The sequence below is a fragment of the Mandrillus leucophaeus genome, unplaced genomic scaffold, assembly GCF_000951045.1.
Source record: "Mandrillus leucophaeus isolate KB7577 unplaced genomic scaffold, Mleu.le_1.0 Scaffold838, whole genome shotgun sequence".
NCBI classification, from domain to species: domain Eukaryota; kingdom Metazoa; phylum Chordata; class Mammalia; order Primates; family Cercopithecidae; genus Mandrillus; species Mandrillus leucophaeus.
Genome location: NW_012109119.1, coordinates 157,690 through 171,182, shown reverse-complemented (window position 1 = coordinate 171,182; position 13,493 = coordinate 157,690). Strand labels below are relative to the sequence as shown.

The following is a 13,493-nucleotide window of genomic DNA, read 5'->3' as shown; positions in this document are numbered from 1 at the left end:
TTTTTGAGACGGAGTCTTGCTCTGTTCCCTAGCTGGAGTGCAGTGGCGTGATCTTGGCTCACTGCAACCTCCGCCTCCTGGGTTTCAAGCAATTCTCTGCCTTAGCCTCCTGAGTTGCTGGGATTGCAGGTGCCTGCCAGCATGCCCAGCTAACTTTTTTGTATTTTTGGCAGAGATGGGGTTTCACCATCTTGGCCAGGCTGGTCATGAACTACTGACCTTGTGATTCACCCGCCTTGGCCTCCCAAAGTGCTGGGATTACTGGCGTGAGCCACCGCACCCAGCTGCATATTCTTTTAGTCTTTAAAGTACTGTTTTGCTGCCTCACTGAGCTGCTATTGGCATGAAGCTCACCTTTGATTCAGTGAGGCATGAAGCAAGATGTGAAACTACCATTGTTGTACATTGTGTGTAATCTGGAGTTAATATTGATTTTTGTGAGTTCTTTCTCCCACTTCCTGTTTTCCTCACCTGCAAGTCATTACTGCACATACTTTCCTCACTGCTTAGATCATATAACATGGTGGTTAAATAATTCTTAGTAATTTACTGTATTCATTAGTGCAATTAATTACAACAGATTGGTTTAGAATACCACTGCAGTTTGAATTTCTGGTTTTCATTTTTAAACTTATTTTTAAAGATTTTGTTATGTTTATTTTTCAGTCTTTATAAATTTTTTGTTGTAAATGTTAAAATACTTTAAATTTTTATGACATAAATTCATTAAATTTATTTTTATCCTCTTGAATCTTTATTAACTAAGTAAAATAATGTATTTCTTTTTCTGTATATGTTCATATGTGAGATTTTGTTTAAAAAACAATAGCATTTGTAAATATGTCTAGAAGCTTAATTCTTAGAGTTAATTTCTGGACCTAATTTACACAAGTACTACTTATTAGAATTGTTTTCCTCCTGTTTTTGGTTCTGGTCTTTGTGCCAAAAGTCACTTTTTAACCTTTTAAAAAGTATTCACGTTATATTATACTGTATGTGACAGGATTTTAATGTTATGGTCTTAATGTTTATGGCTTAGCATTTGCAGTAATGTTGGCTAAAAGGTCCATTTATTTAATCCTAACTGTAAATTCAATTTTAAAAAACAGTTTGGAAAAAGATGTTTAAACAGGTCCTGACTTATTAAATCTTTTTATATTCCTGTTTGAAAATTCGCTTCAGTTTATGTCTTAAATTTTGTATGGGCTAATATTGTTGTCAAACGCAGTAGGTGATTTTTATTAGAAATATTGTTTGCCAGATGGCTTGCTGAAAGTCAGTTAAAATAATCTTTTAAAAATGGTCATTATAAAGCTTTTAATGAGTACTACAGGCAGTTCTTATTAAAATTTCTTTAAATATTAAACAGTGTGCCTTCAGGCAATTAATATAGGTGAGGGAACCTTTTAAGGTAAAATGTAATGCAAAGAATGAAATAACTTGAAAGGCTAAATCTGCATGTTAGGTATTCCCCAGAGCATGCATGTTTCACATAGTTTATTTTACTCCATTAATATTTTTTGTTGTTGGAACTCCTACTTAATTCTAGTTTAACACTTAGTAATGCTTCCAAGCTTCAAAATTTGAGTGCTAAAATAGAATAGAGTAGGTTGGAACTAAATTCTTTGCTTCAGTATCAAAACTGTTTTAGATCCTTAGAATGTTTGTTTTTATTAGATTTCAGCTGTTTACCAAGACACTTTAATATTCAGTTCCTTTTATGTGAATGTGAAACCAGGATTAAAACAAGCCAAAGTCTTGACTAGCAACTTTTTTTTTTGAAGTTAATACATTGCTTTTATATAAGAATTTTTGCTTTTTAAAGGAAATACCAGTTAAGAAAGAGCACTTGAATTGATTTAGAGTATAAATTGAAAAGCAATACTTTTAACTTTTTAGCTAAGGAAATTTATTTTTCTTTTGTTAGTTTCTACATGTGAAAAGATAGAGTAGCTTTTAAAATATTTTTTTTGGCCACAGCCCATTAAAAATGTTCTTTAATTTTATATTTTATTATAAAATTCTTAATATAAATCTAGAATAGCTGCAAGGAATTTTAGCAATACAGTTACTCATGCATTACTAATACTTTGTGTAGAATATAAAAGGTATTCTAGTATATTCTCCTCATACTATATTTCATCACTTTTCCTTCATTATTGTTAAAGCCAGATCTTAATGATTTTGCCCCTTAATAAGGTTATATCTTATAAATAAATAAAATTTATGTTCTTCCATTTACTATTAAAAGTTTTAATCTTTGTAATACTGCTCTTGCAAAACACTTCTATTATAAAATCTTGGTGTGCAACTTTATTCTAGGACAATTCTATTGAATTAAGTTGCTTGAGTTATTTCTATACTGTAACCTTAAACCAATTCCTTTAAGTATATTAATTAACCACATTTGTGCCTAAAAAATTGTTAAGCTGCTAGATTTGGAAAGAAAATTCAAATCTGTATGTTTACTTTATGCTGTGAAATGTTAATAATAGAGTTTCTTCAGGATTAAATTCTGTGTAGTCACTATTTTAACATCTATAGCCTCTTTGAACAATATGCTTTAGCACATAATCCTGGTATAGGAGATAAAAATGTGTTTTTACCTTCATCTTTGTTTATAGATACAGAAAATTCTCAGTCTCTTTCTGTGTGTGTGTGTTTGTATGTGTGTGTAGGAAAGAGAGAGAGAGAGATCTTTTCCTCCTGGTACCTCCTTCTGCATATGTTTTTGGGTTCTTATTTAACTGAAAACTCAGAAAGGAAAATGTCTGGATATCATTTAGTTTAGACCTTAGTTCCACAGCCCTTTAAAGATGTAAGAGGACTTCTTGTTAAACAGAATAAATAACAGTCTACGTATAAAAATTAGTAATTTGCTCATGGTATTAAAATGTGTCAGTGTGCTTAGAATTAATATAAGATATTAAAATGTTTCACTGTCATTTTGTTACTTAAGTTAAAAAACATAGACTTAAATTTTAAAATTAAATTAGAAAAGGAGAAAATAAATACGCTTTTGGTTGTACTTACAATAGTTTCATTGTGCAAAATAGAACAAGGATCATTTCCAAACGGTCTCAGGTGAAATCTAATGGGAAACAATTTCAAACTGGTCTAAATTTACTGGTAAAAAGAATGCGTCTTAGATAAACATCTGATCTAAGTTATAGTACTTTGTAGTATGCTTTCTGTGATTAGCTTATTTTTTTCGTTTTAATAAATGTGGTTGGTTTGCTAGTTGAAATAGGAACTTTTAATGTGGATTTTATAAAAATACTTGTTTGCAGGTTATTTTGATTTATGAGTCTACAACAGCCTTTTCTTATTATGGAATGTTAGTATTTTTTGTAAAGTGTCCTCGGTAATGTGAATATTTAGTTTGACATGAAATGCTTATGGAAAGGACATAATTTAAAATAAAAGTTTTGTTGTTTTTAGTTTTCCCTTTTTACATTTCTTATTGAACTTGAACTATTCTTACAGGAGAGTTCTGATCTCCCTGTTGCTCTGCTTTTGGCTCAGCATAAAGATAGATCTACCCAATTAGAAATGCAACTTGAGAAACCCAAACCTGTAAAACCAGTGACGTTTTCCACAGGCATCAAAATGGTAAGCCTTATTTTAATTGCTTGTTTGAAAGATATTTTTTCAAGGATTATGCTTTATAATTTTCACCATTTCTATAGTAAACCGAAATGTTCAGATGTTTAAGAACAGTGTCTGATCTAGTTTTAGATGTCTGGAAATATGGATGGGCGCAGTATGAGGAAAGTGAAACAAATAATTTTCAAAGTATACAACACAATATTTTTGTATGTGAATTGGGTTTGTATGACTTTCTTACTCTACTTGCATTTTTAAGCTTGTAGCGTAGAAAAACATTTATAAATATTGTTTGGAGAGTAGTTACCATCTGCAGATATGAAATGGGAAAGTAAATGTATCAATTAATGTTTTCTTCTAAACAGTTTTCTTCACATATATATTTTAAAAAAATCTGAAAGCCATTTTTTAGTTTCTAGACTGATGAATAGATTAATTTGGGTTTAAAAAACTTTATTTTATATTGTATTTTTATATTTTGTTTATTTTAGCATTCAAGGGAAAGATTTTATAAGCCAATGATGTTTTTGTATACTTTGACAGATTTTTTTTTTGTTTGTTTAGAAAATATATACTTTGGCATATTAATTTTAACATGTGTTTAACATTTAGATGTTTGAGATGTAGACACTCTAAAGATGTAACATTCAAATTCATAATTATCTTTTAAAATAGTCTCATTAGAGTAGTATAAAATATGTGGTTAGAAAAGATAAATGCTTGAGGTGATAGATATCTCAATTACTCTATTTTTATTATTGCATATATGTACACAGGTATTAAAATAAAAGTATCACAAAATATGTACAGCTACTCTATATGAATTAAAAACTGGTTTTAAAAAAGTTGTGGCAGCACTACAAAGTCATGGTTATGGATTTGGACTTTGAATCCAAACAGACCTGGGTTCAACTCTCAACAACCCATTTAGCCAGCTGCTTGACATGAGCAAATTACTTTCCCTTTCTAATAAGCCTTTTTTTCCTCATCTATAAAATGGTGATGATAATACCGATCTCATAAACTTGTTGGGAAAGAATGTGAACAAAGTGCACAGTGTAGTACTTGGCTTATAGTAAGCTCTCAATAATTGAGGCTAGTTTTTATTCATAATAATGAGTTGATAACACAGATGGCTATACTAATTTATTCCTTAAATCTTTACATATTTTTTATATACATAAAACTCATTTTTATACATAGTTTTAAAATTCAAGATGATGGAGGTTGCAGAATTTTTGTTTGGCTTTTATCATTGTATGCCTGCATTTCAAAGTCAGTGTTAATGACATGCAATATTGAAGTGGTGGGAGTTTACTGGTTTTACCAGTAAACTCATTTATTTTCAGGAATGAAGTCTTGTATTCAGATGACACGATGTAGCTACAAACTTCAGGAATGTATCCCCTATTGTAAATTGAGCATGATGAGTATGCAAGAAAGAATGCCTCAAAACGTTATCAAAGTATATTTTAAATTAGAGATAATACTCTAATTTTAAGAGGCAAAGGACTGTTTCTTTCTGTTGACCCCAATGGATAAAGTTATATTTACTCTAATTTCATTGTTGCTTCCACTTTAGCAAATGTGTAGCAGCTGCTCCTGTTTTCTAGTTCTCTTTCTTTTATAGTATATGTAATATTAAAATAAGATCTGGCTTACAGTCTAAGTAGAAGATACAGGAACTCATCTTAAGTCTTTTGCAACTTTTTTTTTTTTCCAGTTGCTGACTATAGAATTTGAAAATCTAGATACTTTTGTACTAAGTTGGCTCTACTTTTAAAATTTATCTTGAATCTACCCACTTCTCTCCCCCTCTATCATCCTGGGATAGTTGCCATCATTTCTTTACTGTACTATTGCAGTAACATTCCACCTGGTCTCTCTATTCATCTGTGTACCCCATAATCTAGTCTATAAGCCTTTGGGTAGTTTCCTAATAAATGAATGATGATAAATAAACAATATTAAAAAAATCAGCTCATCACCTCCTTGCTTACTATCTTCCTATGTCTTCCCAGTACACTTAGAATAAAATTCAGAATGCTATCTACTTTCTCACTTGAGAAAGGGACGTTTGTACTAAGAAGTCAATGGTAAAATGGAGTTAGCCATGCAGAAATACAGGTAGAGAAAAGAGGAGTAAAGAAGGCCTAAGGTAAGAAACAGCATTTTCTAGAAACAGACAAAAGATACTGTTAAGAGAATACTTTCCCTACTCTGCCTTGCTCCTTATGCTCAATTCACACTGACCTTTTGACTATTCTATCTGAAGTATCTTTCTCCTGCCCCCGTCCACATTGTGTTATGCTTTTTAAAATTTTAATATAGAGACAGGGTCTCATTATGTTGCCCAGGCTGGTCTCAAACTCCTGAGCTCAAGTGATCCTCCTGCCTTGGCCTCCAAAAGTGTTAAGATTACAGGCGTGAGCTACCATGCCTGGCCTATGTTATGGTTTTTAACCCTTTATAACATATATCACTATCAGAAAGTGTCTTATAGGTACACTGTTTAATGTTTATCTTTACCGCTAGAATATAAATTCTGTGTACCTAGAACGAGGTTTGTCTCTAGTACCTATTTAATGAATGTTCACTGTGGACCTTCATTAAATATTTTTGAATGAATGACTGTATCTTACATATTAGGCTCACATTTAATAGAATGAAGATCCTGAAGTATTTTCAAGTTTCTGTGACTTTATGGTGTTTACTCTGTTTGGAATATACTTAACTGCTTATGAAAACTTTACTTATAATTTATGGCATCAATCAAGTGTGATTTTCATGAACCGTCTTTTGTGTGGAATTTAATTACATATTCTGATGCTTCCCCTGACATTTTATATGTACTTTTATTATATATTGTAGCTCCTGCCTTTTATTGCAATTGGCTATTTTCCATGCCGGTCTCATTTTAGATGAGCTTCCTTAAGGACATAATGTGTTCTGTGATCTAACTTTATGTGTTCTTGTGGGGACTAAATATTGTACTGTGTAATTATTCAAAAAACTTTTTTGAATAAATTATTCCCATTTTTCTTAACTTCAGAGCATTTTGCTTTGCCATTGGGAGATTCACATTTGGGTAAAGAAGAATTTGATGCACTGTACAGCCAAAGTAAAAAAAAAAAATTTTATAGATATATCTAAATTTCCATCGCTCTATCACATTTTTACATTCCATTACCAATGAGAATTACAGATTATGTATTCCTCCTCTTCTGTGTTCTTATCTTTTAATTTTTACCTGTGGTACATTTTGAAATTTATATAACCTGGGTAGACCTCTTAGGTAGTCAAGTGCTTTTCTTTGGCCTAAAGAGAGGCAGCATCAGATCTACATCCTTTTTTCAACTAGAGAGAGTAGTTGCTGGTAGTCTTTCTGTGTTTCATAATGTTCTATTTATTTAAAAACGAAATGAATTGGAATGGCCAGATGTAAAAGTTTTTGGAGAGCACTGATTCATAAATCTGCTAACCTGAACATGATATGAACAAAATACTCTGCAATTTATTTCCTTGAGGAGATTAGGAAATATATCCATTGTGGCAAAGTTGCTTCAGCAGCATACTTTTAAAATTATTTATTTATTTTAAATTTATTTTCAGAGACAGGATCTTGTTCTGTCACTTCAAGCTGGAGTGCAGTGGTGAGATCCTAGCTCACTCTAGCCTACTTCTGGGCTCAAGCCATCCTCCTATTGCAGCCTTCCAAGTAACCGGGTTTATAGGCTCACACCACCACTCTGGGCTAATTTTTAAGAAAATTTTTCTTTGTTTTTTTTTTGTAGAGGAGGCAGGGTCTAGTTATGTTGGCCAGGTTGGTCTTGAACTCCTGGTCTCAAGCAATCTTGTAACGCCTCAGCCTTCCAAAGTGCTAGGATTACAGGTGTGAGCCAGTGTGCTCAGGCAGGAGCATACTTTATTTTTTATTTTTTTTTGAGATGGAGTCTTGCTCCAACCAGGCTGGAGTGCAGTGACACAATCTGGACTCGCTGCAATCTCTGCCCCCTGGGCTCAAGCGATTCTCCCACCTCATCCTCCCTAGTAGCTGGGACTACAGGTGGGTGCCACCACACCTGGCTATTTTTTGTAATTTTGGTAGCAGTGGGGTTTCATCATGTTGCCCAGGCTGGTCTTGAACTCCTGAGCTCAAGCCACCTGCCTGCCTTGGCCTCCCAAAGTGCTGGGATTACACTGTGCCCGGCTGAGGAGCACACTTTTAATGATGAAAGAAGTTTCAATCTCAGCTCATCTTGGAGCAAATTTAATAAACCTCCCTCTACTCTGCCTTTTAAAGTACTGGATGAACAGGTGGGTCTTACACCCTGGCTTTAAGGTCAGCAACCTTGAAGACTGACAAAGGGATCAAATTCTAAAACTGAAAACTCACTACTTCGAGTACTCTCCCTTTAGCTATCCCTGAATTCTGTGAGAGCTTGTTAGCAGCAGTGCTCTCTGTTTATCTGATTACTTTTGAGTGGGGATTGAGGAGGGGTAATGTGTTGCACAGATTTTCTTTTTGCCTGAAGAGGTATCTTACCCTGAGTTTGTTTTTAATAATGTTTAACGTTCTGCAGCAAGGCATATAGATTTGGAGAGGAAAAAAAGTTTTATCTTTACATTGCCTTTATGTTCTTCTGAACATCTTTCTTTGAGTGGTATTTAAGACTTCTATTACCTTTAATTTTCTATAATTCCAGCTACTTGGGAGGCTGAGGCAGGAGAAGTGCTTGAACCAGGGCGGCAGAGGTTGCAGTGAGCTGACATTGTGCCACTACACTCCAGCCTGGGCAACAAAGTGAGACTCCGTCTCAAAAAAAACAAAAACAAAAGGCTGGGGGCGGTGGCTCATGCCTGTAATCCCAGCACTTTGGGAGGACGAGGCGGGTGGATCACGAGGTCAGGAGTTGAAGACCAGCGTGGCCAAGATGGTGAAACCCCGTCTGTACTAAAAATACAAAAACTAGCTGGGCATGGTAGCAGGAACCTGTAATTCCAGCTACTTGGGAGGCTGAGGCAGAAGAATCACTTGAACCAGGGTGGCAGAGGTTACAGTAAGCTGAGATCAAGCCATTGCACTCCAGCCTGGGTGACAGAGTGAGACTCCGTCTCAAAACAAAACAAAAAAAAAGAAATCACCATTATTTTGAGATTGTGATAAATACAAAAATGCCAAGCTTTGATTTGTAAATATATGAATATTTTTCTTTCCTTTTATGTATCCATTTTTCTCCCCAACTGCCCATCCAGCTACTTTTTTTGAATTTTAAAATTGTCTACCTTATTTGTCATATGTGTGCTAGCTATTAGGTTATAAACATCTTGAGGGCAGAGGCTTCATATTTGAACATCGTTTTATATGATCATGGCTATGTAGGTACTTAAATAATATCAGATATTCATGATCGGTTTCAAACTTTCAAATGTCAGAAGTATTAACATATCTTAAAATAATGTAAAGAAAAATACTGCTTAATAAGGAACTACCAAAGTGTAAAGTATAGAAGAAAGAAAATGGGCATAACGGGATTAAATCCCAGCTTTACTGTTATTAGATATGTTTCCATGGGTAAGATATTACTTTACTCTTCTGACTTTGTTTTCTCATTTGGGAAGTTGAGAAATGCTAACTTCATATGATTGTTCAGAATATTGAAATCTATACATGAAATGCTAAAACTGGTGCCCAATGTATGCTAGCCATGTGGTAAGTAGTAATAATTGGCAACCATAACGTTACCATTAATGTTTGTTATATTTTGTAGTTAGATATATAAATGAATTATTTTATAATGCCCTTGAACCAAATGCTGAATATTGTTATAAGTATTCTGTCACATACTTAAGTTATATTACTCTCAATGTGTGTTAAAGTATTGGATCACTTACCCCCACCCCATTGGATCATTTCCAGATGGATAATAGAAAAGTAAAACAATAAAAACATCCTTAAGAGAGTGGGAAAAAAACTAGCCACAAAGTGACAAAAGTTATTTACAACATATGTAACTGATAAAAGGCTTAGATCCAGAAGGTATAAATAACTCATATATATGATCTAGAGTCTTGAACAGGCATTTCTAAAAATAGGATAACCAATCCTCAGCCTCATTAGTGACTGGTGAAAGAATATGCAGATTAAAATCACAACACGGCACTAAATACCCACTAGAATGGCTAAACTGGAAATAAAAATCACAGTTGGTTCAAGGGAAAGGTAAAATTTAGAATAGCATAGTATTTACGTGAATTTATTAGTGTCAATTGTTTATTGAATGTGGAGACTGACACAGAATACAGATGAAAGTCTAAATGTTTATGAAGTTAAGTATTTTTATTCTTTTTAGAAAATCCAATCCTGAAATGAAGGATGAAAAGTAACATTAAGCATCTATATCCCAGGGGTTGATTTTGTTGAATGCCTGCTATAAGCCAGCATGGTCTGGCTGCTGGATATGCAGGAATACAAACATTACTTAAGAATTTGTGACCTATGATAGTTCTTTTTTATAATAGGTATTAATTTCTGTTTTCATGTCTTCATAAAATAGATGGTATTCCTGTTTTTACAAATGTGAAAACTGAGTCTTTGAGAGGTTAGATCACATTTAAAAGATGACACTGAAACTAATTTTCTTTCTATTACATCTCATATTTAATTAATGAAAATATTAATAAACTTATACATTGTGATTCAGGTATCCTGTGAGAGCTAAGATTTGAGCTCTTGTTTCTAATAGTGGGCTGATTGTATGGACTAGGTAATTTAAGGGACAGGAGTCAGCATAATAACTTTCTTTTCCTGATCTATTCTACTTAAAAAAGTCAAACGTAAAATGAAGTCGGATGTGTTCAACTTGGAGAGGAACCAAGGAAAGATGTATAAATATGATTAAGGTTTCTGGAAATAGATCTTTTGAGATGTGACAGAAAAGACTGAATTTCTTTGTTTAATAACCTTGAGAAAGTTGAAGGGTTCAAAATGGGCATAAAATAATGACTAAGAAATGAGGATTTAATTATTACATATTCACATAGGTGGAGTTCAGTCAGTCAGTGAACATATTTTGATTAGGAATATTATGAAGGTTGTGCCGGATTTATTATTTGAAGTATATTTTATAGGAATTAAACTCTCAGGGGGTGGAGGAGCGTCAGGCATAGGGTCTTAGAGAAATTATGTAATTTGTGACTTCAGTATTTAAGAAAGTTCTACTTATCACTATTTTATGCATGAATAAGAGAAATTTCTTCTTTTTTTTTTTTTGAGACGGAGTCTCACTCTGTCACCCAGGCTGGAGTGCAGTGGCGCGATCTTGGCTCACTGCAACCTCTGCCTCCTGGGTTCAAATGATTCTTCTGCCTCAGCCTCCTGGTTAGCTGGAACTACAGGTGCGTGCCACCGTGCCTGGCTAATCTTTTTGTATTTTCAGTAGAGATGGGGTTTCACCATACTGGCCAGCCTGGTCTCGAATTCCTGACCTTGTGATCCGCCTGCCTTGGCCTCCCAAAGTGCTGGGATTATAGGCATGAGCCACAGCACCCGGCCAGAAACTTCATTTTATATATAATTGTGCCCTCTGTGTGGTGATAGCTTTTGAACTCTTAAAGTAAGAGCTACAACTTTGTTTCTTGGTCAGGTGTTAGTTATTTTGATCTATTTGTTTCAAATCCTGTGGATATAATTATGCAGCCTTCTGTTTCTTTATCATTTTACAAATAATTCTAATTATTTTTATGTAGCTTATGGTTATGGTTACTATTCTTCATTACATCATTCTTAGTTGAACCAGTGAACAGACCACAAAGTTCCCCCCCCCCATTCATTACTAGATAATTTGTGTCAATAAATATCCATGCGAGTAAATCTTAGTCTTTTGGAAACAAGTGAAGGCACATAAATTAGGAATGAGATTCTATGGCTCTGGTGCTTCTTCATTCTATTTTGTTTGTATGCAAACTGGAAATAAACTGAGTCACAAAGATAACCTATGGATGTCAAAAGATAATGTAAGAATTGTTTTTAAGTACTTTTGATAGCCTGTGGTTGGTTTGGGGAGTACTATGGAGAAACATACCATGCATTAACAAAGGGGAAAACTTTTTAAGTATTTTAACCCTGATGTTAAAAAACCCTGAGTTTAAAAAAATATTATCTATGGGTGAGCCAGAAGGGAGCAGAGTACTCATTTGTGATATAAATCGCCTTTTCTGAGTGCAACAAATAGGATTTAGCTGTTCGCTTTCAAGCACTGCATATTCCTCTGAACTCATTGGAAGATCTAACCTTGATAAAATATGAGTTATAGAAAATTAATACCCATTTGTATCTGAACAAGAAAATAAAAATTACATTGAGCAGTCAGTTATGTCCTATAAAACCATAAGTTTGTGCCAAACAGCTTAGATACTTTACCATTTTGCCAAAAAACAGAAAACCAAACTTGACCAAGTGTTATTAATTTGTTCTATTTTTAATATATAATTTGCACTTATGTGGTAGATCAAAGTGTAACAACTAAAGAAGTCATGTGCCCTTTCTCAAGTCTTGTGATATACACATAGTATTAATTTGAATCTATAAATGTATTTTGAAATGTAAATCAAATTAATAATCTTATCAGATCTTTTGGCATATAATTAACTAGGTGAGTATCAGGTGATTATTTTCTCTTAGCTTTTAAATGTCTCCAGTTATGTTATTTCACTAAAGTTATAGTATATTCTAATTTTCACATGGATATCCCTGAAGAGTTACATGTAAGTAAATAGAAATTTGGTTAATTCCATTCTATTTTAAAGAAAATGGAGGTTCTTAAGACTTAAGATAATCCTTGGTGAGTACTTTAATGTGACCTAAATAAAATTTTTATGAAATGAATAGCTTCATGATTAAAATTATAAATTTGAATTTTGTTATTTCAGAATTGTTTAAAACAGGTTGTCCTTATAATATTATTAGAGGTTTGAATTGTGGCTTCTCTACTATGTATACTAATTGTTGGGCCTTGGGCAAATCACTTTACCTCTTTAAGCCTTAATTACTCAACTCTTAAAAAAGAGATTATGCCTACATTATAGAGTTCCTGAGTATTTTGTGAAGTCATTTTATAAAACTCTCAGGATGCCTGGCTCATTGTAAAGATACTAAGTATAAATAGGTAGAGATACAAATAAAAACTATAATAGACCAGTAAATTATGATTGAAGGTGGGGTTTGTGACTTAATAATTGTTAATTTTGTACCGTGTATTTTTTACTAGTTATTTTATCTATAGACTCCTATATAGTAGGGAAAAAACAACAAATTTTCCCCTGCTACACATACTCAGCACAGAACACTTGATCTCCAAAATGTGTGGTTTTTTTTATGGTTGTTATTTCGTTTCTTTTCTTTTCTTTTCTGTACCACACCAAGCAGTTCTGCAGCAGACACCAACAGGATTTCCTACAGTTTAACCCAATTCTGACACTAACTGGAATTAGTGCAAACCCCACCGGGTAAGATCCCAGTACCACACGACTGCTCCCAACTTCAGACATCAGTCGAAAGCTCCAGGTGGTAACCTGTGCTGTTGACTAAATGGCTATAAAAAGTTTCCCATGATCCCTTCCTGTGGTTCAGTTATTTGCTAGAGTGGCTCACGGAACTCTGGGAAACACTTATGTCTATTGGTTTATTATAAAGAATGTTACAAAGGATACAGATGGACAGCTACATGGAAAAGATGCATAGGGCAAGGTATGTGGGAAGGTACATGCATCTTCTTTGCCCTTTCAGGGTGGGCTACCATCTTAGCACCTCCATGTGTTCAGCAACCTGGAGGTTCAATGAATCCTGTCCTTTTGGGTTTTTATGGAGGCTTCTATCCTATAGCCAG

At 33.8% G+C, this 13,493-nt stretch overlaps 1 protein-coding gene across 1 annotated transcript in view; it reads left to right on the top strand.

Moving 5' to 3' along the window:
- MNAT1 (MNAT CDK-activating kinase assembly factor 1) overlaps nucleotides 1-13,493 on the top strand; it is a 184,041-nt gene that overhangs the window by 82,224 nt on the left and 88,324 nt on the right. The window contains exon 5 of the mRNA XM_011968313.1: nucleotides 3,487-3,612. Coding sequence (XP_011823703.1) covers nucleotides 3,487-3,612 — 126 coding nt within the window. The remainder of the gene's footprint in view (nucleotides 1-3,486; nucleotides 3,613-13,493) is intronic.